The following is a 21511-nucleotide window of genomic DNA, read 5'->3' as shown; positions in this document are numbered from 1 at the left end:
CTCCTATGAAAGCACACGCGGCCCCTCTCCACCTGCATCCTAGTACAGCACGGGAAAAGGCAAGTAGACTAGAGCTAGAACTATGAGAAACATCTTCCTATCTACCAAACATGCTAACAGATGTATATTGGGCAGACAAACAAGTCAAATTGTATTTGTTACATGCGGCAAATACAACTGGTGTATGCTTTACCTTGAAATGGTTGCTTACAAGCCCTTCAATGCTGCAGAGTTTAAAAAGAATACCACTAAAAAAAGTAACAAGAATAAAATACACAAGAATGGAGCTATATATCCAGAGAGAACCAGCTCAATGTGGAGCTATATATCCAGAGAGAACCAGCTCAATGTGGAGCTATATATCCAAAGAGAACCAGCTCAATGTGGAGCTATATATCCAGAAAGAACCAGCTCAATGTGGAGCTATATATCCAGAAAGAACCAGCTCAATGTGGAGCTATATATCCAGAGAGAACCAGCTCAATGTGGAGCTACATATCCAGAGAGAACCAGCTCAATGTGGAGTTACATATCCAGAGAGAACCAGCTCAATGTGGAGCTACATATCCAGAAAGAACCAGCTCAATGTGGAGCTATACAGAGAGTACCAGTACCAGATCAATTTGGAACTATATACAGAGAGTACCAGTACCAGATCAATGTGGAGCTATATACAGAGAGTACCAGTACCAGATCAATGTGGAGCTATATACAGAGAGTACCAGTACCAGATCAATGTGGAGCTACAGTGGGGCAAAAAATCTTTAGTCAGCCACCAATTGTGCAAGTTCTCCCACTTAAAAAGATGAGGCCTGTAATTTTCATCATAGGTATGTTTGGCATTCAGGCCGAAGAGTTCAATCTTTGGCCTGAATCATCAGACCAGAGAATCTTGTTTCTCATGGTCTGAGAGTCTTTAGGTGCCTTTTAGCAAACTCAAAGCGGGCTGTCATGTGCCTTTTACTGAAGAGTGGCTTCAGTCTATGGTAGAGTGGCCAAAGGCCTGATTGGTGAAGTGCTGCAGGGATGGTTGTGCTTCTGGAAAGTTCTCCCATCTCCACATAGGAACACTAGAGCGCTGTCAGAGTGACCATCAGGACCATCAGGTTCTTGGTCACTACCCTGACCAAGGCCCTTCTACCCCGATTGCTCAGTTTGGCCAGGCAGTCAGCTCTAGGAAGAGTCTTGGTGGTTCCAAACTTCTTCCATTTAAGAATGATGAGGCCACTGTGTTCTTGTGGACCTTCAATGCTGCAGAAATGTTTTGGTACCCTTCCCCAGATCTGTGCCTCGACACAATCCTGGCTCAGAGCTCTAGGGACAATTCCTTCGACCTCATGGCTTGGTTCTTGCTCTGACATGCACTGTCAATTTTGGGACCTTATATAGACAGGTGTGTGCCTTTACAAATAATGTAAATCAATTGAATTTACCACAGGTGGACTCCAATCAAGTTGTAGAATCATCTCAAGGACAATCAATGGAAACAGGATGCACCTGAGCTCAATTGCAAAGGGTCTGAATATTTTTTTTTCTATTTTATACATGTGCAAAAATGTCTAAAAACCTGTTTTCACTGTCATTGTGGTGTATTGTGTGTAGATTGCTAAAGATTGTTTTACATTTTATTTTAGAATAAGGCTGTAACAAAATGGGAAAATTAATACTTCCCGAAGTCACTGTACATGCTTGATTTTCATATCAACATACTTCACTGTGGTCGTGTCGGTATGTGTGTGCGGTGTACACTCAGTTTATTAAGTATACCCCTCGTTCACAAAAATGGATCGAGTCACTTCGCTGTGGCTTGCTATATAAAGCAGGCAGACAGGCATCCAGTTACTGTTCAATTGAACATTAGAAGTGACTTTGAGCGTGGTATGCTCAGTACCAGGCGCTCCAGATCCAGTATCTCAGAAACGGCTGCCCTCCTGGGCTTTTCATGCACAACAGTGTCTAGGGTTTACCGAGAATGGCGCAACAAAAAAAATTGTATCCAGTAAGTGGCATTCCTGTGGGTGAAAACACCTTATTGATGAGGTTGAAGGAGAATGGCAAGAATCGTGCACGCTAACAGGCAGGCCACAACCAGGCAAATAACGGTGCATTACAAGCAGTGGTGTGCAGAACGGCATCTCGGAACGCACAACTCATTGATCCTTGTCACAGATGAGCTATTGCAGCAGATGACCACACCAGGCTCCACTACCATCAGCTAAGAAAAAGTGGCTGAAGTGGGCATGAGCTCACCAACACTGGAAAATTGAGGACTTGTAAACCTTTGCCTGATCCGACGAATCCCAGTTCCTGTTGTGTCATGCTGATATCAGGGGCGGCAGGTAGCCTAGTAATGTTTTCCTGACACTCGTTAGGGCCTTTAATACCAGTTCAGCAACAAACGCTTCCTCTTTCCTCTTAGTCCACGATCAGCTCCTTAGTCTAAATGACATTGAGGGAGAGGTTGTTGTCCTGGCACCACACTGCTAAGTCTCTGACGTCCTCCCTATAGGCTGTCTCATCACCGTCGGTGATCAGTCCTACCACCGTTGTGTCGTTAGCCTATCCCCGTGTTGAGGGTCAGCGCAGCATTGGTGTTGTTACCTACCCTCACCACCTGGGGCCAACCCGCTAGGAAGTCCAGGATCCAGTTGCAGACGGAGGTGTTCAGTCCCCGTGTTCCTAGCTTGGTGTTGAGCTTGGAGGAGACTATGGTGTTGAACGCTGAGATGTAGTCTATAAAACAGCATTCTCACATAGTTGCTACAGGGCAATAATAATTTGGCAGGTTACCTTGGAGATCTTGGGAACAGGGACAATGGTGATCAGCTTGAAACATGTTGGGACAAGGAGAGATTGAAAATGTCCATAAAAACACTTGCCAGCTGGTCTGCGCATGCTTTGAGAACACGCCCTGGTATTCAGTCTGACTGTTAACCTGTTGAAACGATTTGCTGCTCACATCGGCCTCAGAGTGAGATCACACAGTCATCCGGAAAAACAGGGGCATTCATGCAAGACTGTGTTATATTCATCGAAGCGAGCATAAAAGGCATTTACACTTCCAAATCCCTGCTTTAATGCCTGTCCTAAGCAACCTATAAAAGTACTAGCAAGTTAAACTTCCTCTCATGGTGGGTGACCTCCTGGGTTAAGGTTACTTGAGGCGTTTCCTCTAAGGAACTCCAGTCAGGTCCCCTCCCTCAATTAGCTGTCAGTCAGGGGATGTGATTAGAAGGGATTATGTACACCAATAAACCAAACAACCACCACAAGGCCCCCGTTAAGTAACAAGTCTTTCCTAACCGTTTCACACGAGTTCCAAATATCAAATCAAAGTTTATTTCTCACGTGCGTCGAACAGAACATGCAGACCTTAGTGAAATGCTTACTTACAGGCTCTAACCCAGGGGTGTCAAAGTCAAATGGACGGAGGGCCAAATAAAAAATTTAGCTACAAGCCGAGGGCCGGACTGTTCGAATGTTCATTGAAAATTTTTTAAATGACGCATATAGTCTAGTGAACCTAATTGAACCTACTGAAAACCTAACAAATATATTCCAATATGATCAGATAAATAAAGCAATATTTTCTTATGGCTCTGTCAGTAATCTTTAATTTTCAACAGACACAAAAGACAAATTTCCTTTATATAAAAATCCCCATAACATGAACATTAAATGAAAGAAACCGGTATTCAAGGCACCATCAGTAGCCTATATTTTCTATTTTAGCAAAAGTGGGCTAAATTTACTTCAAAGAAAAAAACAATAATAGCAATTTTCTATCATCCACTCAACTGAAATATTTTTAAAATATAATTGGATTGAAATACAATAAAATAAAGTGCAAAAATCTATTAATCAAAAACAACACTTTGTTTAAGGAGAAGTAACATGCAGTGAAAACAAATATTAAACTTTAACTTTTAAACTTGAACTGAGTAAAAACTCTAAATATGTGATTGCACAGTAATGTTCACTTGTTTGAGGTTGAGGGTGATACTTGGTGGTGTCCCATCTTTTCCACAAGTTCATCAATGTTCGGGGTAAGGCTCTGAGCTGAGGAAATCCTCAGAATTGAGTGGAGGTGTTCAGCAGTAAGTCGACTTCTGTGTGATGTTTTGTTCAAGTTCATCAAAGAAAACAGTTGTTCACACAGGTATGTGCTGCCAAACATAGACAACGTTTGAGCAGCCTGGATGCGCAGCTGGGGCATTGTGTCGGGGGAGGAAACGGGCGAACTCCGCAGCACCCACTGCCGCATATTTTGCCCTCAGTGCATCATTGCATTGGAGGTCAATCAACTCCATTTGGAGGTTTGGTGGTGAGCTTTCCACGTCAACAGCAAATGGGTTACCGAGCAGTTCCAACCTGCTTTTTTGTGCTTCAAAGTCAGCAAATCGGCGTCGAAAGTCAGCGGCAAGCATACCTATTTTATCAGCCAACTGTGCGCTCGGGAACGCACTGGTAGAGAGCTTCTCTTTCATGGTCTGGCAGCTGGGAAAGTGGCTCAAATTTTCTTTCCGCATCTGCGTCTCCCACAGAGTCAGTTTGGTTTTAAATGCCTTCACTGTACTGTACATATCAGAGATGACACGATCCCGACCCTGCAGCTGCAAGTTCATTGCATTCAGATGACTCGTAATGTCACACAGAAAAGCCATTTCACACAGAAACATTTCGTCTCGGAGTTGTGTTGTGTCTTTCCCTTTGCTGTCCAAGAACAGACAAATCTCCTCACGAAGCTCGAAACATCTTTGAAGCACCTTTCCCTGGCTTAGCCATCGCACCTCTGTGTGATAAGGCAAATCACCATGCTCCGTTTCTAACTCCGTCAGAAATGCCTTGAACTGGCGGTGATTCAAACCTTTGGCTCTGATAAAGTTAACTGTGCGCGTGATGATGCTCATTACATGCTCCATTTTCAAGGCTTTACCGCACAACGCTTCCTGGTGTATGATACAATGATAAGCTGTCAGCTCACCTGTCGCGTTTTCCTCTTGCATCTTTTCCCGTATCTTCGCCACCAGTCCGCTCCTGTGTCCACACATCGCAGGTGCTCCGTCGGTTGTCAAACCCACGAGTTTTTCCCAAGGCAGCTCCATCTCATTTACACATCTTGACACCTCTTCATACAAATCATGCCCCGTAGTTGTGCCATGCATAGGACGTAAAGCCAAAAACTCCTCTGTCACGCTTAGGCTGGAGTCCACTCCGCGGATGAAAATTGACAACTGGGCAATGTCAGAAATGTCGGTGCTCTCATCCACAGCCAAGGAATATGCAATGAAATCTTTTCCCTTTTTCACAAGCTGCTCTTTTAGATTGATGGACAACTGGTCTACTCTCTCGGCAATGGTGTTTCTGCTCAGACTCACATTTAAAAAGAGTTGCCTTTTTTCTGGGCAAACTTCGTCACAAACTTTAATCATGCAGTTTTTGATGAAATCCCCTCCGTAAATGGCCGGGCTGATTTAGCGATCTCTTCTGCCAAAATAAAACTGGCCTTGACAGCAGCCTGGCCTTGTGATTTGGCTTTTGAACAGAGCCTGTCGAGATTTGAGGCCTCGTTTGAATTCCTCTGCCTTTTGTAGCCTTTGTTCCATGTCCATATTCTTGTTTTTGTCCGCGTGTTTCGTTTCATAATGTCGTCTCAGATTATACTCTTTCAGTACCGCCACACTTTCTCCACACAGAAGACACACAGGTTTTCCAGCTACCTCCGTGAACAAATACTCCGACTCCCACCTTGTTTGAAACCCCGGTTCTCAGTGTCCACCTTCCGTTTTGCCATTTTTGATGGGTATCTGAAAGTTAATTTTACTGTGATGCTGACAACTGCTGTGCCAATAAATATTGAAATGAAGCAGCCTACTGCTCGGTGCGTCACCGTTGCATTGTGGGAAATGTAGTATTGGTGCGTGTAAAAGATCTGCGGGCTGCCGGCTTGCTGCGGTCTGCGGGCCGGTTCTAATAATAAATCAAGATCATCCCAGGGGCCGTAAAAAACCTTCTCGCGGGCCGGATGTGGCCCGCGGGCCTTGACTCTGACATATGTGCTCTAACCAATAGTGCAAAAAAAGGTATTAGGTGAACAATAGGTAAGTAAAGAAATAAAACGGTGAAAAATAACAGTAGTGAGGCTATAAAAGTAGCGAGGCTACATACAGACACCGGTTAGTCAGGCTGATTGAGGTAGTATGTAAATGTAAATATGGTTAAAGTGACTATGCATATATGATAACGTGAGAGTGGCAGCATCGTAAAAGAGGGGTTTGGGGGGGCAGACAACGCAAATAGTCCAGGTAGCCATTTGATTACCTGTTCTGGAGTCTTATGGCTTGGGGATAAAAACTGTTGAGAAGCCTTTTTGTCCTAGACTTGGCACTCCGGTACCGCTTGCCATGCGGTAGAAGAGAGAACAGTCTATGACTTGGGTGGCAGGGGTCTAACACTTTTTATGGCCTTCCTCAGACACCACCTGGTGTAGAGGTCCTGGATGGCAGGCAGCTTAGCCCCAGTGATGTATTGGGCAATACACATGCTCTGTCGTGCCTTGAGGTCGGGGGCCAAGCAATTGCCGTACCAGGATGTGATGCAACCAGTCTTTCGATGTTGCAGCTGTAGAACCTTTTGAGGATCTCAGGACCCATGCCAAATCTTTTTAGCTTCCTGAGGGGGAATAGACTTTACCGTGCCCTCTTCACAAATGTCTTGGTGTGTTTGTACCATTCTAGTTTGTTGTTGATGTGGACACCAAGGAACTTGAAGCTCTCAACCTGCTCCACTACAGCCCCATCGTTGAGAATAGGGGCATGCTCGGCCCTCCTTTTCCTGTAGTCCACAATCATCTGCTTGGTCTTGGTTACGTTGAGGGATAGGTCGTTATTCTGGCACCACCCGGCCAGGTCTCTGACCTCCCTATAGGCTGTCTCGTCGTTGTCGGTGATCAGGCCTACCACTGTTGTGTCATCTGCAACTTAATGGTGGTGTTGGAGTCGTGCCTGGCCATGCAGTCGTGGGTGAACCGGGAGTACAGGAGGGGACTGAGCACGCACCCCTGGGGAGCTCCAGTGATGAGGATCAGCGTGGCAGATGTGTTGCTACCCATCCCACCACCTGGGGGTGGCCCGTCAGGAAGTCCAGGATTCAGTTGCAGAGGGAGGTGTTTAGTCCCAGGATCCTTAGCTTAGTGATGAGCTGAGGGTACTATGGTGTTGAACGCGGAGCTGATTACACAGTCATCAGAACATCTGATGCTCTCATGCATGCCTCAGTGTTGCTTGCCTCGAAGCGAGCATAGAAGTGATTTAGCTCGTCTGGTAGGCTCTTGTCATTGGGCAGCTTGCGGCTGTACTTCCCTTTGTAGTCTGTAATAGTTTGCAAGCCCTGCCACATAAGATGAGAGTTGGAGCCGGTGTAGTATGATTCAATCTTAGCCCTGTATTGACGCTTTGCCTGTTTGATGGTTCATCGCAGGATTTCTTGTAAGTTTCCGGGTTAGAGTCCAGCACCTTGAAAGCGGCAGCTCTACTCTTTAGCTCAGTGCGAATGTTGCCTGTAATCCATGGCTTCTGGTTGGGGTATGTAAGTACAGTCACTGTGGAGACGACATCCTCAATGCACTTATTGATAAAGCCAGTGACTTATGTGGTGTACTCCTCAATGCCATCGGAAGATTCCCGGAACATTTTCCAGTCTGTGATAGCAAAACAGTCCTGTAGTTTAGCATCTGCTTCATCTGACCACTTTTTTATAGACCGAGTCACTGGTGCTTCCTGCTTTCATTTTTGCTTGTAAGCTGGAATCAGGAGGATAGAGTTGTTTTTGGATATACCAAATGGAGGGCAAGGGAGAGCTTTGTACACGTCTCTGTGTGGAGTTCAGGTGATCTACAATTTGTTTACCGCTGGTTGCACATTTAACATGTTGATAGAAATTTGGTAGAACTGATTTAAATTTTCCCCGCATTGGCCACTAGGAGCGCCGCCTCATTGTGTGGTTTCCTGTTTGCTTATTTCATTATACAGCTGACTGAGTGCGGTCATTGTGCCAGCATCTGCCTGTGGTGGTAAATAAACAGCCACGAAAAGTATAGCTTAAAACTCTAGGCAAGTAGTGTGGCCTGCAATTTATCACAATATACTCTACTTCAGGCGAGCAAAATTTAGAGGTGGATGAAAATCTCAAACCGTCGCCCCTGCGTGAGTTTATTCACGTGCGTGATGTCAGAATCCTCTCACTGTTCCAAAATTGATTGTTGTGATACACAACAGGACAGTTACACGCGCTGCCCTCAAACCAAGGCAAGCTGTCTGCCAATTACTTTTAAGATGTTTCAGCTTTTTAATTTCAAATTATATTCTAACAAGTTTTTCCACCTCCTCGTTAATTCACATAAGTAGCAGCCCATTTCGCTGTTGCGGACAATTTATGTTTGAGGCTTTACTGAGTCGAACAAACTTGTCTCTTCAACGAGAGCCCAAGCACTTCCCCAGATCAAGTATGAAGACATTGCACATCTAGTCCCCCAGCACCTGCATTGCTTTCATGGTTATTTTCCTTACAAATTGGACTTTAGACATGTGTGCGTTCCTATCAAAGTAAGTTTCTAATTTCTGTATGGCGTGTTGTCCTTTCTGCTGTAGCACACCGTATGTATGTATGCATGTATAGATCCTAATGTATTTACTGTTTTATTCACGTTTTCAAGTACTGGTGGCAAATCCTGCTTTCTGAATTATTGCAGAGATTGTAATGGACATGTGTGTAAAATATTTTATTAAAATGTTGCACTGATTATGATGAGCTAATGCTAAGCTATTTGCCGGCTATGTTTCTTGACGTCATACAATGCATTCTGGTTGTCATGTAAGCATCTGTCACACCAAAGACGTTATAACAAGGGATAGTTCAATCGACTGATTTATGGGGCTTTCAAGACAACTGAACTCTGACAAATACTAGATAAAATCATGACGTCAATGATCTTCAGGTCAGAAAGTGAGAGCTCTAGAAAGAGGAACGAGTTCCCGAGTTGAAATTCCGAGTTGGATGACAGTGCAAAACAATTTCCCCCAGTCAGAGCTCCCCCCCAGAGTTCCCATTTGTCTTGAACGTACCTAAGTCAGATTTCTCAGTTGTTTTGAACACCGATTGTAACTTTGGTACCTCAGGGTTGCCAGCTCAGACCCACCTTTTCCAGGAGTTTTATTCTGTGTATAAACTTCTGTGTTTGCCCCCCATTTATTGACGAATCTCCAATCATAGTATTATTTCCTGCATCATATCCCCCCTCGATACCTTCACCCATTTTTACCCCCCATGGGCTTGAAAACCCCCCTAAAATGGTTTAATCCCCGTTTAGCTTTCGTGCTACGGTTAGTCTTGGCACTAGGCTTGTATTTGGTGTGATGATCTGTGAGGTGAAAACATTTTACTTGCTTCGTGATTTGTCAAAAACGGTAAACGACTTGTCAAGTCATGTGCTCTGGTTCTTGTATACACTAACAAGTACATCAACAATTTGTAATATGCTGAAAAGTGGCTAAACTAACAGAAGCTAAATTCTTTGATGGTGGCCATGTTTTTGTTTCTTTGATGCGCCGAAAACTCCCCAATCCCAGAATGCTGTTCACTATAAGACACAAATAAACAAAGTCAAAGATGGCTGCGCTTATTGCCTAAAAAATATGAACTTGGTTTAGCTGACACGCATCTCTTCTCTAAACATTTATCCCTTGTGGTACATTGTAAAAATGTCTAGCTGTTAACTTGTTTAGTTTTTTTGTCATGGTTTATGGAATGAGTTTAGCTGTGGATGTGTTCCGTGCTGTTTGGATGATGGAAGTTCGCATTTATCTTTTACAATAAAAGGTGAAATTTGTTGCTACTGTTTCAAACACATTTGTGATCACACGCTGCAGGCGCCACTCAACAATCACAAATACATGATCGTACTCGTTAAAGGGTTAAAAGTAACAAGTCTTTCCTAAAGAACTAATCAACAGTGATAAACTGACTCGGACAGACCATGCCTTTGTCTCGTTACATAATGAAGTAGCAACATGCAGTGTCGGCAGGACAAACGGACGCCTTGTTGGGTATCAGAGTGACAAAGCTGTTATGGGGAGTCAAGTGCTTAACTTGTGTTTCCGACAGAAGTCTTGTATGTCCCTTTCCTGGTGTTTGTGTGGGGGCTGCCTGCCAACAGCAATCAGCTGTGAAAGTGCTGACCTTTGTTAGACTTCACCCTGTGTGTGTGCGCGTCTGCCTGTCTGTATCTCTGTATGTGTGTGTATGCCTGCATATATGTATCTGAGCCAAAAACACAACTAGCCCACGGTGTGAAGGAGAAGAGAGTAGTCTAGCTATAGCCAGGCAGACAGACGGCTCTCCATAATCCCTGGCTGTCCCGTGTGTGGACAGAAGGAAGGGGGAGGAGAGACGTGCTACAGCACCCACACAGCTAATCATGTCCTCTGAAAACACCACTGAACCAAGCCCCAGTTACTCATGACACCCCAAAATACAGTACATAAAGCATCAATGTGATACAACTGGTGGATTTCAACCTATAAAAAAAAAAAAGTACAGCAGCACTTTCTCTTGGAGATAGCACCGGTTCTGATTCTGGCCTAGAAGAAAACGGCACAAGAATCTAAGGAGGACTCATAAGTCGATTGGGAGTGTGATCAGAGGTGTGTGTGTGAGGGACATGGTCAAAGGGATCTGTCTTTTGCCTCTAGCGGTCATGTTTCCCACCATCCATGTGACTGAGTCAGTAGGGCAGAGCTAAATGTGGACAGCCAAATGCCACAGAGGCCATGCATGAAGAGTGGTGATAAAGGGAAGGCCTACTGGACCACACAGTTTGTGTATGAGAGAGAGTTCTAGAGAAGTTAGTCGAGACACTTTTCAGTCAGAATCTTTATCCTGTTGCTCGTCATGGTATCTCTACATGTTGTTTAGAGGATGAGTCTTCTCTCAGACAACCCCCTCAGTAAATGTGCAGCTGTTTGTCCATAAGCTGTTTACAAAGGCTTTGCTGAGAGGAGAGGCGGCCTCACACAAGCGTACACACACACACAGGGCTGCTCTCCTTTAGTCAGAGAGGAGTTGCTAATCTGGCCCGCTGGGCACTGAGCAGCTGTCTGTCCGGCTGATTAACCCCCTACTGGGGAGAGAGGGGAGGACCCCCACCTACACATGTACTCATGATCAGGAGGCACTCCACTCAGACTCATAGAACAGGGGTGTGTTCAGTTCGCTTGAACGTTTGCTACATTGAAGAACGGTTTGTAATGAACAACACATTTTCCAAAACGTTCTGGTATGTACTTGGACAGATACGTTTGCACCGTTCGGTGGGTGTGGCTTGAAGCAATGAGTGATATTTAAAAAGGGCAGTGGTGCATTTTTAACGCACAATCCAACCCCTCCCGGTTTTTCAACTGGTTGTTTGGTACAGCACTGTTTCAGTTCAATTAAACATGACATTTTTGTACTGAACGCAGCCCTGGACTGTGCAGCGCTGGGCAGGCTAGAACGTTAACTAGACTCCAGTCAGTTTGTTTGGACTTCAACAGGCAGGAGTGAGGATAATGGATGCTTCTCCAACTTGGTGTTGTTGGTTTATCTATGTGATATGGCAGAGCTCACTATGGCCTTGCAGAGCTTTCACTAGCAGACAGAAATAGAGCGGAAAACAAAGCTAGCCATCCCCCACTTACAGCCCCTCACCCTACTTCGACCCTTACCCTTCTTCCACAGGATGTTAACACAGCCCAATTATATGGGCCCAATTCACACCCAACCCCTTCTGCAGCAAACAAGTTTTTTTTTTTTTTTTTTAAACAGGCACGTCCCTGCAGGGGCCCCTTCCTGTGGGGTCTTTCGGGTCAAACACCCCCCAACCTCACACTGTTACCACTACCCCAGAGGTAGGCTACCAGCACAGCAAAACACAGGCCTGGCCTGGGGTACAAAACAAGCACGTGGCCTCTCAGCTCTACCTAGCAGCCTGCCATTCTGAGTTATGAGCCATTTTGAACATATTAAAATGTTCCATCCTCAGAGCAATTTTAAAAACAGGTTAACTGACCCCATCATGAATTGAAGCTGGGTTAACCCAGAGTCTAAGACCCTTCTAAGCTGGGGGAGGGGTTCTAAGATAACATATGGAATTGTTTTAAGATGGTCAAACCAATAATTATTTAGATATTTGATTTGGAATTTTAAGACCCCTTAAGGTATCCAAAAAAATACAAGCTCTGTTCAGGTTGGATGGGGAGCGTAGCTGCACAGCTATTTTCAAGTCCGGGCTCTGCCTGGGCCACTCAAGGACATTCATAGACTTGAACGGAAAAAACTCCTGCGTTGTCTTGGCTGTGTGCTTAGGGTTATTGTACTGTTGGAAGGTGAACCTTGACCCCAGTCTGAAGGTTCACCCCCACCTTCACCCCACCCCTGCACTGGAGCAGGTTTTCATCAAGGATCTCTGTACTTTGCTCCATTCATCTTTCCCACGATCCTGACTAGTCTCCCAGTCCCTGCCCCTGAAAAACATCCCCACAGCATTCCTCTGCCACCACGTTTCATCATAGGAATGGTGCCAGGTTTCCTCCAGATGTGACACTTGGCATTCAGGCCAAAGATTTCAATCTTGGTTTCATCAGACCAGAGAATCTTGTTTCTCATGATCAGGGTCCTTTAGGTGCCTTTTGGCAAACTCCAAACGGGCTGTCATGTGCCTTTTACTGAGGAGTGGCTTCTGTCTGGCCACTACCATAAAAGGCCTGATTAGTGGAGTGCTGCAGAGCTGATTGACCTTCTGGAAGGTTCTCCCATCTCCACAGAGAACCTCTGGAGCTCTGTCAGAGTGACCATCGGGGTCTTGGTCACCTCCCTGACCAAGGCCCTTCTCCCCCAATTACTCAGTTTGGCAGGGGGGGCAGCTCTAGAAAGACTTGGTGGTTCCAAACTTCTTCCATTTAACAATGAGGCCTTTAGGGGACCTTCAATCCTTCAATGCTGCAAAAACATTTTGGTACCTGTCCCCAGATCTGTGCCTCGGCACAATCCTGTCTCAGAGCTTTACGAACAATTCCTTCGACCTAACGGCTTGGTTTTTGCTGACATGCACCGCCAACTGTGGGACCTTATATAGAGAGGTGTGTGCCTTTCCAAATCATGTCCAATCATTTGAATTTTCCACAGGTGGACTCCAATCAAGTTGTAGAAACATCTGAAGGATCAATTGAAACAGGACAAACTTTATTTCAATTTCAAGTCATAGCAAAGAATCTGAATACTTATGTAAATTACTTTTGTTTATTTTAATAAATTTGATAACATCGAGAAACCTGTATTCACTGTCATTATGGGGTATTATGTGTAGAATGATGAGAATGTTTTTTTGAATAATGCTATAATGTAAGAAAATGTCAAAAAGGTCAAGGAGGCTGAATACTTTCCAAATGCACGGTATGTTAATTAGATTGCCGTGGGGGCTTTGGAATTGTAGGCTAAGGATTAATGGATAAATTAAACCTATGGATATTCCAGATCAGAATTCAGCCACCCTGAATTCCCCTTGATAGTTTTTAAGAGCCGTTGAGTGGCCCCTGGGTGGCTGACAAACTCTGGGGGACATACTATTTTCTAGTGCTTTTGACAGTGACATTGTCCTTATAGAAAAGAATGCCTGGCCTGTTCCTGCTATGCGCTGTGGTGGGACAGTGCACAGTGCTCTGTGCTGGGACGGTGCTCTGTGCTGGGACGGTGCTCTGTGTTGGGACGGTGCTCTGTGTTGGGACGGTGCTCTGTGCTGGGACGGTGCACAGTGCTCTGTGCTGGGACGGTGCGCTGTGTTGGGACGGTGCACAGTGCTCTGTGCTGGGACGGTGCTCTGTGTTGGGACGGTGCACAGTGCTCTGTGCTGGGACGGTGCGCTGTGTTGGGACGGTGCACAGTGCTCTGTGCTGGGACGGTGCGCTGTGCTCTGTGCTGGGACGGTGCACAGTGCTCTGTGCTGGGACGGTGCACAGTGCTCTGTGCTGGGACGGTGCGCTGTGGTGGGATGGTGCACAGTGCTCTGTGCTGGGACGGTGTGCTGTGTTGGGACGGTGCACAGTGCTCTGTGCTGGGACGGTGCGCTGTGGTGGGACGGTGCACAGTGCTCTGTGCTGGGACGGTGCGCTGTGCTGGGACGGTGCACAGTGCTCTGTGCTGGGACGGTGCACAGTGCTCTGTGCTGGGACGGTGCGCTGATGACTCAGGAGACAGAGTCAGAGGATGACGACATCATTAGTGCATGTCTGCGCCTCTCTCCACTGCCATTCCCCCACCACCCCAGATTCCCAATATATCCACAAGGAGATAGGAGTGTGTATAGCCAACTGCCATCTTAATCATTTGACAAGAGCCAAAACCAGCCCTCCTTAACTTCAGTCTCAGGCAAGAACAGTTCCATTACCAGGGCTTCCAAACCCCCCCCTACAGAGTTTTCCTCCAGGGACCGTAAACCAAACCCCTTATAACTAAGCATTAAATCAAAGCAGGAGTTATGCAACAGAACCACATGACTCATCTTCTAACTCCATGTCCCGACTTGCTTCTTAAGACATGAACAGAGGAACTAGGAGAAACAGTGAGAATGTTCAGTGGATATCCGACACCATGCACTGCATTGAACGGTTTGTTTTGGCATTTCTTGTACAGCAGAGGGCCCTGGTATTCTTGCTGTCCAATTAGCTGGAAACAATAGCAGCAGTGTTGCAGAGCCTCTGGCCCTGTGTCTGTGCCTGAGATGGGCTGAGAGCCTGGGAGGAAGAGATACACACAGGCCTACACTACATCACACCATGGGTCTTGGAAGGGAACCATCAAGGGCAAGGGTGACGCAGGGTGGGAGGTACAGGCACATACACACTTCCCGTACACTCAAGACACTAGTCTTACCCAGAGCATCTTAGACAGTCAATAGTCAGGTCAGTGCATGTGGCCCAAGTAGGAAGTCAAACCACATCCCTTGTGTTGCCAGCAGTACAAACTAAGCTCCCATCGACTGGACAGGAAGCAGTCTGACCAATGAAGACCACAGATGGTTTAGAATGGGTTATTTCGTCCTTTACACTGCATTAGAATTCAGTTCATAGTTCAGTTTCTGAGGTCTTACCGGTTTCGGCATGTTTGTCTCCTCTCCTCCCTTCACCCGGCAGCTGAGAAGACAACTCACAGGACGGACAGCTTCCCTGTTTCACAGGACCTGGGAGACAGAAGATCAGTTCAGTTATGGGGACATTGTATCAGATCTAATGCAGGTAGAAACAGCTGATGCAACACATGGATGAGAGAGAGAGAAACCAGGGCAAAGGGGAACGGATGAAAGAGAGGAAAGGGAGTTTAGGACAGTGGGTAGAGAGGGTGACGATGATATTGTCACTGTGGTGTCAGGGTCACCAAAGGACAGAAATAAATAAATGACCATTTCTGATGCATTTCTGAGTTTTCTGCACATGCTCAATAATTTGTCAAATATGAAATCCATATTTTTATTTCATGGACAAATCATTTTGGGATTCCCTCCGGATATCATACATGATATGGCCGGATATTGAGTCATTAGATATCCCGAGATAGGCCTATGTGGACATCTTATTTTCTCTATATGATGACAAATACTGACAGTAGGCCTGCATAGTATATTTTCTCAGCACCAGCAATGCATATGCTGGTTCATAATCAGTATCCTGATATGCTTTTTTATATGGTAAATAAGGACAATTTCTGATGCTTATTTGAATTTTGAGGACATGTTCAACATTTTTACAAATATTAAATCCATATAATTATTTGACACTTGGTGAACTTTTTTTATTCCATCTACGTTAAAGGCACACGCAAAACCGCAAGCTAAAAGCACTGTAACTGGTAGCCTAGCAACAAGAAGGTTAGCTAATTAGGTGGGAGAATAAAAGCTAACTGGTAGCCTAGCTAGCTAACAAATAACATTTCTTTCTCTTCAGGGAATATATTTGGGTGTGTTTTGTATTACTGGTTAATATAAGATAGCTAACCAGCAACTTGGCTAGCTGGTTTGTACCAGTTCGTTTTATCGTCATGAATGAAGCAGGTACATAGCTACCTTGTTGGATGATTATGCGGAATGACAATATTTTCTTGCAATATCGACACAATTTTGATGAATGATTTATGCATTGACAGTTTGGAGTGGATCACAGACCAACACTACCACCGTAGGGTCTGGACTACCAGGGACCGCCGCTGACGTCCCAATCTGCACCCATCGCATCCATCGTCCTTAACAAACAGGGCTGGCAGGGGGATTGAGGGTGTGCAACTTATTTTCTGTTAAATAAATCAAATACATTTTTAGCAAAAATTGGCCTACGTTTGTATCTTTACAGAAAACAGGTGTTCTGATTGGAGCTCTGGATTTGCTATGCTGCATTTTTTAAAACAGAAGTAGCATATTTCTTTGGATTTGGATTCAATCTGACAACATTTGCTTTTCCGTGCCTTGTAGCCTACTTCTGAATATGGTGCTGTATGCTCAGATATGTCCCCTTCATGTGAAGAAGCACAATGATTTTTGGTGCCTGAACAGGTCAAATCATTTGGATGCATTGATCATGAGTCTGATTTAGTCCATTTTCGATCAGACATATGAGGATGAATATTACATATCATGTAAGGATATCTATTGAAATGAATTATTTGGGGATAAGTACGGAACCATAAATGATCAGGTAATGACTACGGATATGATACATTTCTGAAAGTATGTGGATTAGTTCATGACTAAGCATACAGGCTGAGATATGTCAGCATGTTGACACATACCATTTCCTGAGTTAAAATGTTCCACAAATATGCAACATCAGGGGCATGTCTTGAAGGGATCTCACCCCAGATATCTCCCTGGACTCATACAGTAGTAAGGAGATTTCTGAGGTCCGGATTGGATGCCTGTAGAAACTGTCCCATTAGGGAGAATATCCTATCTCAATATATTAAATGAAGGACATACGTTTCTGGAGCGTGTCTACTCCTTATATCTAATGAAATGTCAGATATCCGGATATATACTGTCATGACGTTGCCCTCTCAAAGAGAGATCGTAAATTCCTGGAGGAGATTATCTCCTCATGGCCACAGTATAGAGACAGAGTGAATTTTCATAGAGAACAAAGGAATTTCTTCCACCTCACAGAACTTGAGGTCCGAACAACATGTATGTTCTGGAGAAGGTATAAAAGATCGGTGAAGAATCCAGCTATGAACTGGTCCGTTTGGTACAATTGTGTGGAACTCATGGGACACAATACGGACACATTACCATAACGCTGTTTATATAATAGCCTCAGATATGAGGTTTACATCTAATTGTTGTATAAGATGAATGAGTGAGTATGATACTGTTTGTAAAATTGTGTAATGTGATTTTGGACTGTGTAGTTAGTTAATAAATAAGTGGATTTAAGACAATTGATGTATGGATGACTCATAGTGAAGACGGTTTGTGCAGATAACCAACAATTTACAATGTTTGGAATGAGACTAACAGGAGGTCGAATAAATCATTCATTCTTTCAGAAGACTATTGATCAGATATGAAAATCTCTGAAAAGTTGTATTAGGAAAATTATAACTTTTTAATCTGAATTATTTTCCTTGGTGCCCCGACTTCCTAGTTAATTACAGTTACATGATTAATCAGTTTAATTGAGTAATACTAATTACAGAGAATCTTTGATAAAAACTAAAAGTCTTCATTTAATGATAGTAAAGACACGACAATACTGATAAAGACACCCCCTGATATTGACCCTTTTTGCCCAGTGCTGCTTTTCGACTAACACCAGTGTTAGGGCTTCTGCATGCATTCCATCAAAAACAGTTCTTGGATATATTATGACAACATTTTGTGACTTTTTGTTAGTTTTTTGGGGGTTCCGGTTGTTCATGCACAAACATTTTTTGAAACAAGCCAAAGTAGGCTGCCGAGGTCGAGGCCCCTTCAACGGTGATTGGTCAACAGTAGGGATTATTCAATTAAGTGTATTGCCATCAAACTTGTTTTCATGCAAATGTTTTCACTTGAGAAATACTGCACCAAACATCCTTGGAAAAAAAGTAAAAACGAATTACAGATTAATTGAGTCATTTTAGATTAATTCTAACTATTTTGAGGAAGCGTATATTGGCTACGGCATCTCAAGATGCACAAACAGTACTATTGACGCTTTTTTCTAGTTTTTGTATTAAAGGTCTTGTAAGGGACTATGCGAGCACACTCGTTCGGTTCAACCAGCTGAGTTCGGGTAGGCGCCAGTCGAACTTAAGCATGAAGTGATAACGCCTTTACACTTAGTGTATACTGATGTTATTCAACTGGGAAATTGAGTTCTCATAGCTAGGGCTGACAATGGGGACTTGTGAAGAGCAAAATCAACAACCTCTGCATAATATATACAGTTGCTTTGTGGAAATGTGTTAAAGTTCACAGTTAGCCATTGTGATGTAAGCGACAGCTTTGGCCCCATGTGAGAGCAGGTCAGCTGGAGCTATGGCTCACTGAGACAGGGGCGCTGGACGTGTAGATGTAAACAGAAAAGCCTGAGCCTTTTGGGTAATGGAGGGATAAAATGGAGAGAAGTTAAAACTGCTTTATGTTTGGTTTGCGTGCCAATGACACTAACAATAACGAATATCACTATACTGGTATCGTCCCAGCCCTATCAGACTGTCAGTGATAAGTTGTAACATTGTTTGCACCTCTGATGAAATGCATTGAGTCATGGGAAAACACTCCCAATATTTGGTTCATTTCAAGTGCATATTCATTACCATTAATGACCCTCAACATGTTTCAAGTAGATGGTAAATTGAGTTAAGTTTAGTAAGATAGAGGGTTCAAGCACTTATGTACATTACAAAAATATGGTCATGCATAAAAAAACGTTGGGTAGGGCCGGTGTTTGTGGCACTGGGGTAACGTTACTAAAGTATTGGCGCCTGTAGAAAGTAACGGAATGATTTGTTCTAGACTGTAATGTATAGACAGTGATCGCGTCGAGCAAAATTGTTACAATCATTGCAACACTGGTTACACTAGTCACCCGCCCGCCTCCCATTGCAATAGATGACAACCGTCAAAACGCGCCAATGCTACATTTGAACAGGTTAACCCAACGAATGAAACGAAATTATACTTGCTAATAATGATGCACTATGACTAGGGAAAACTGGAATGATATTATAGGCTACGTTTCAGTTCTAAAAACACGAGGCAGTGCATGTCACATTAACAAAAACGTTTTTGCAAGCAAGATAAGTTAAATCAAGTTTTGAAATCTTCGCGAGACAGATGTGACCGCGTGTCCCATAGCATAACGTTGTGCTTTCATCTAAGTGCAAACTCTTACTGCGCAAATAATAAAAGTAGCTTATCTTACAAAAAACGTTTTTCAGAGATAAAGACATTTTATTTCTCTCACACATGTATCAGTATTAAGTTTGAAAAGAAGGCCTGCCTTAGCCAACTTTTACAACACGCGGAGTACACAACAATCGCCCCTTTTCCATCATCTTGCAGAAGCTCTTCAAAGGAGACAAACTCACCTCTGGTGAAGGACTACAGCTTCAAAGACCGACACAATTCGGAGTATTCAATGCTTTCAGGTTATCCACGCTGTAAACTAAACGAATATATTTAATGTACTCTTGTCACCTCCAATTTGCTCGTGAAGCCTGTTAGAACGGACATGAGTGAGAAAACCGTGCAATTGAGATCCACCGTAAGGCGATTTGTGAAGACATTCAATATGGCCGTCGGACTAGTCGAGGCCAGGCGTGGTTGATTTAATATGTGGGGGTACGCGCTCTGCTCTGCTCAGCAGCAGCTATGAGAACTCCCCCAACTTTAAAATAGAGTATTCTAACAGTGGCAGTGGGTGTACACTATAGTCAGGGTTGTGTATACACTCATTGGTGTGTACACACAATATATCATACTAAATGGAGGGAGAAAATCAACATACCAAATCCTACGAATTGTTCTGAAGCCAGGTTGAACACACACACCTTAATATGAGTAAGACATGTACTTCTATCTCCCTTTATTCAATTTTCTTTCCTTTCACCTGTGGATCAAATATAGTCTATGAAGTAGGAATGATAAATAGAATAATAACAAGGGGAAAGTCAGTGCACAAAGGGAAAAAGTATCTATATTAGTTATATTACATCATAAAGCATCAGTTTTGTCAAAACATCAGTTTTGTCTCACAAATAAAGACTATGTCTGCTATGATGTATGTGAATATTTCTCTCATATCTGCTTTGTAAAACACGGAACCATTTAACATGAAGTTCTTGTTTTCGCAGAATATCACACTAATAGTGGTGGGGAAAAGTACCCAATCATCATACTTGAGAAAATTACTCAAGTAAAAGTAACCCAGAAAAATCTACTTGAGTAAAAGTCTAAAGCTATTTGGTTTAAAATATACTCATTTTAAATTCCTTATATTAAGCAAACCAGATGGCACCATAAAAAAAAATCGGAAAGCCAGAGGCACACTCCAACATTCAGACATCATTTACAAACGAAGCATGTGTGTTGAGTGAGTCCGCATGGATGACCAGGGATTTATTGGTTTATACGCGCGTGAATTGGACCATTTTCCTGTCCTGCTTAGCATTCAAAATGTAACGAGTACGTTTGGGTGTCAAGGAAAATGTATGGAGAAAAAAGTACAATATTTTCTTAAGGAATGTAGTGAAGTAAATGTAGTCAAAGATATAAATAGTAAAGTACAGATACCCAAAAAATCCACTTAAGTAGTACTTTAAAGTATTTTGTAATTTAAGTACTTTACACCACTACACACAAATAACTATCCCTCACTCAATAATCGTCCAAGGCCATGCAATGAATTCAAACACGAGAGTTACAAAATATGTACCAATTTATAATACTTATAATGTTCAGCTCTCTGAAGCTCTTTGTTTAAATTTCATCAGTTGGTTTTGTTAAGCTATATTTGATGTGAGCCTAAATAGCCAGCCTCTTGAAAAGTTACTAATTCCATGTTGCATTCCCTGCCATCCTGAGCCTTCTTAACTAACACATAACTTTGCATAGTACGTCATCTAGTGGACATAAACTGTTATTACAACAAGGAGACACGAAGAAGTGTGTCTTCAAAAACACTGGTTTAGACATTTCCTTGACCAAGCAATAAGACATAACTTGATGTTTCAGAGATTTACTGGTTTGGGTGAGCAGCAATCAAACCATTTTGTATTTCATCAACAGCGGAAGATTAGTAAGTGCTAGAACCAGTTAGAATTTTGGATCAGAATGTGCTTTATATCTTAGTTCTCAGAAATGATTTCTTAATTCTAAGTTTACTTCATTATTGGGGTCAGCAACAGCATTTTCTTCTGACGTCCAATTTTGGGATGTTTACTCATTGACTTT

At 43.5% G+C, this 21511-nt stretch overlaps 1 protein-coding gene across 4 annotated transcripts in view; it reads right to left on the bottom strand.

The window, feature by feature from the left end:
* Positions 1–19912, bottom strand: part of LOC118363840 (radixin-like) — a 31530-nt gene extending 11618 nt beyond the window's left edge. Inside the window, exons 1-3 of one of the 4 annotated variants that reach the window (XM_035745108.2) lie at positions 19648–19912; positions 15179–15268; positions 14962–15083 (exon numbers count right to left, since the gene is read on the bottom strand). In XM_035745108.2, coding sequence (XP_035601001.2) covers positions 14962–14970 — 9 coding nt within the window. In that variant the 5' untranslated portion in view covers positions 14971–15083; positions 15179–15268; positions 19648–19912. Of the gene's footprint in view, positions 1–2605; positions 2625–14961; positions 15084–15178; positions 15269–19647 lie in introns of those variants that run through there. The other 3 variants (XM_035745107.2, XM_035745109.2, XM_052488677.1) reach the window with 3 other exon arrangements.
* Between the last annotated feature and the right edge of the window lie 1599 nt (positions 19913–21511).

Source organism: Oncorhynchus keta, chromosome 30 (assembly GCF_023373465.1).
Source record: "Oncorhynchus keta strain PuntledgeMale-10-30-2019 chromosome 30, Oket_V2, whole genome shotgun sequence".
Lineage (NCBI taxonomy): Eukaryota > Metazoa > Chordata > Actinopteri > Salmoniformes > Salmonidae > Oncorhynchus > Oncorhynchus keta.
The sequence above is the reverse complement of the archived record's forward strand: the minus strand, read 5'-3'. Positions and strand labels throughout refer to the sequence as shown.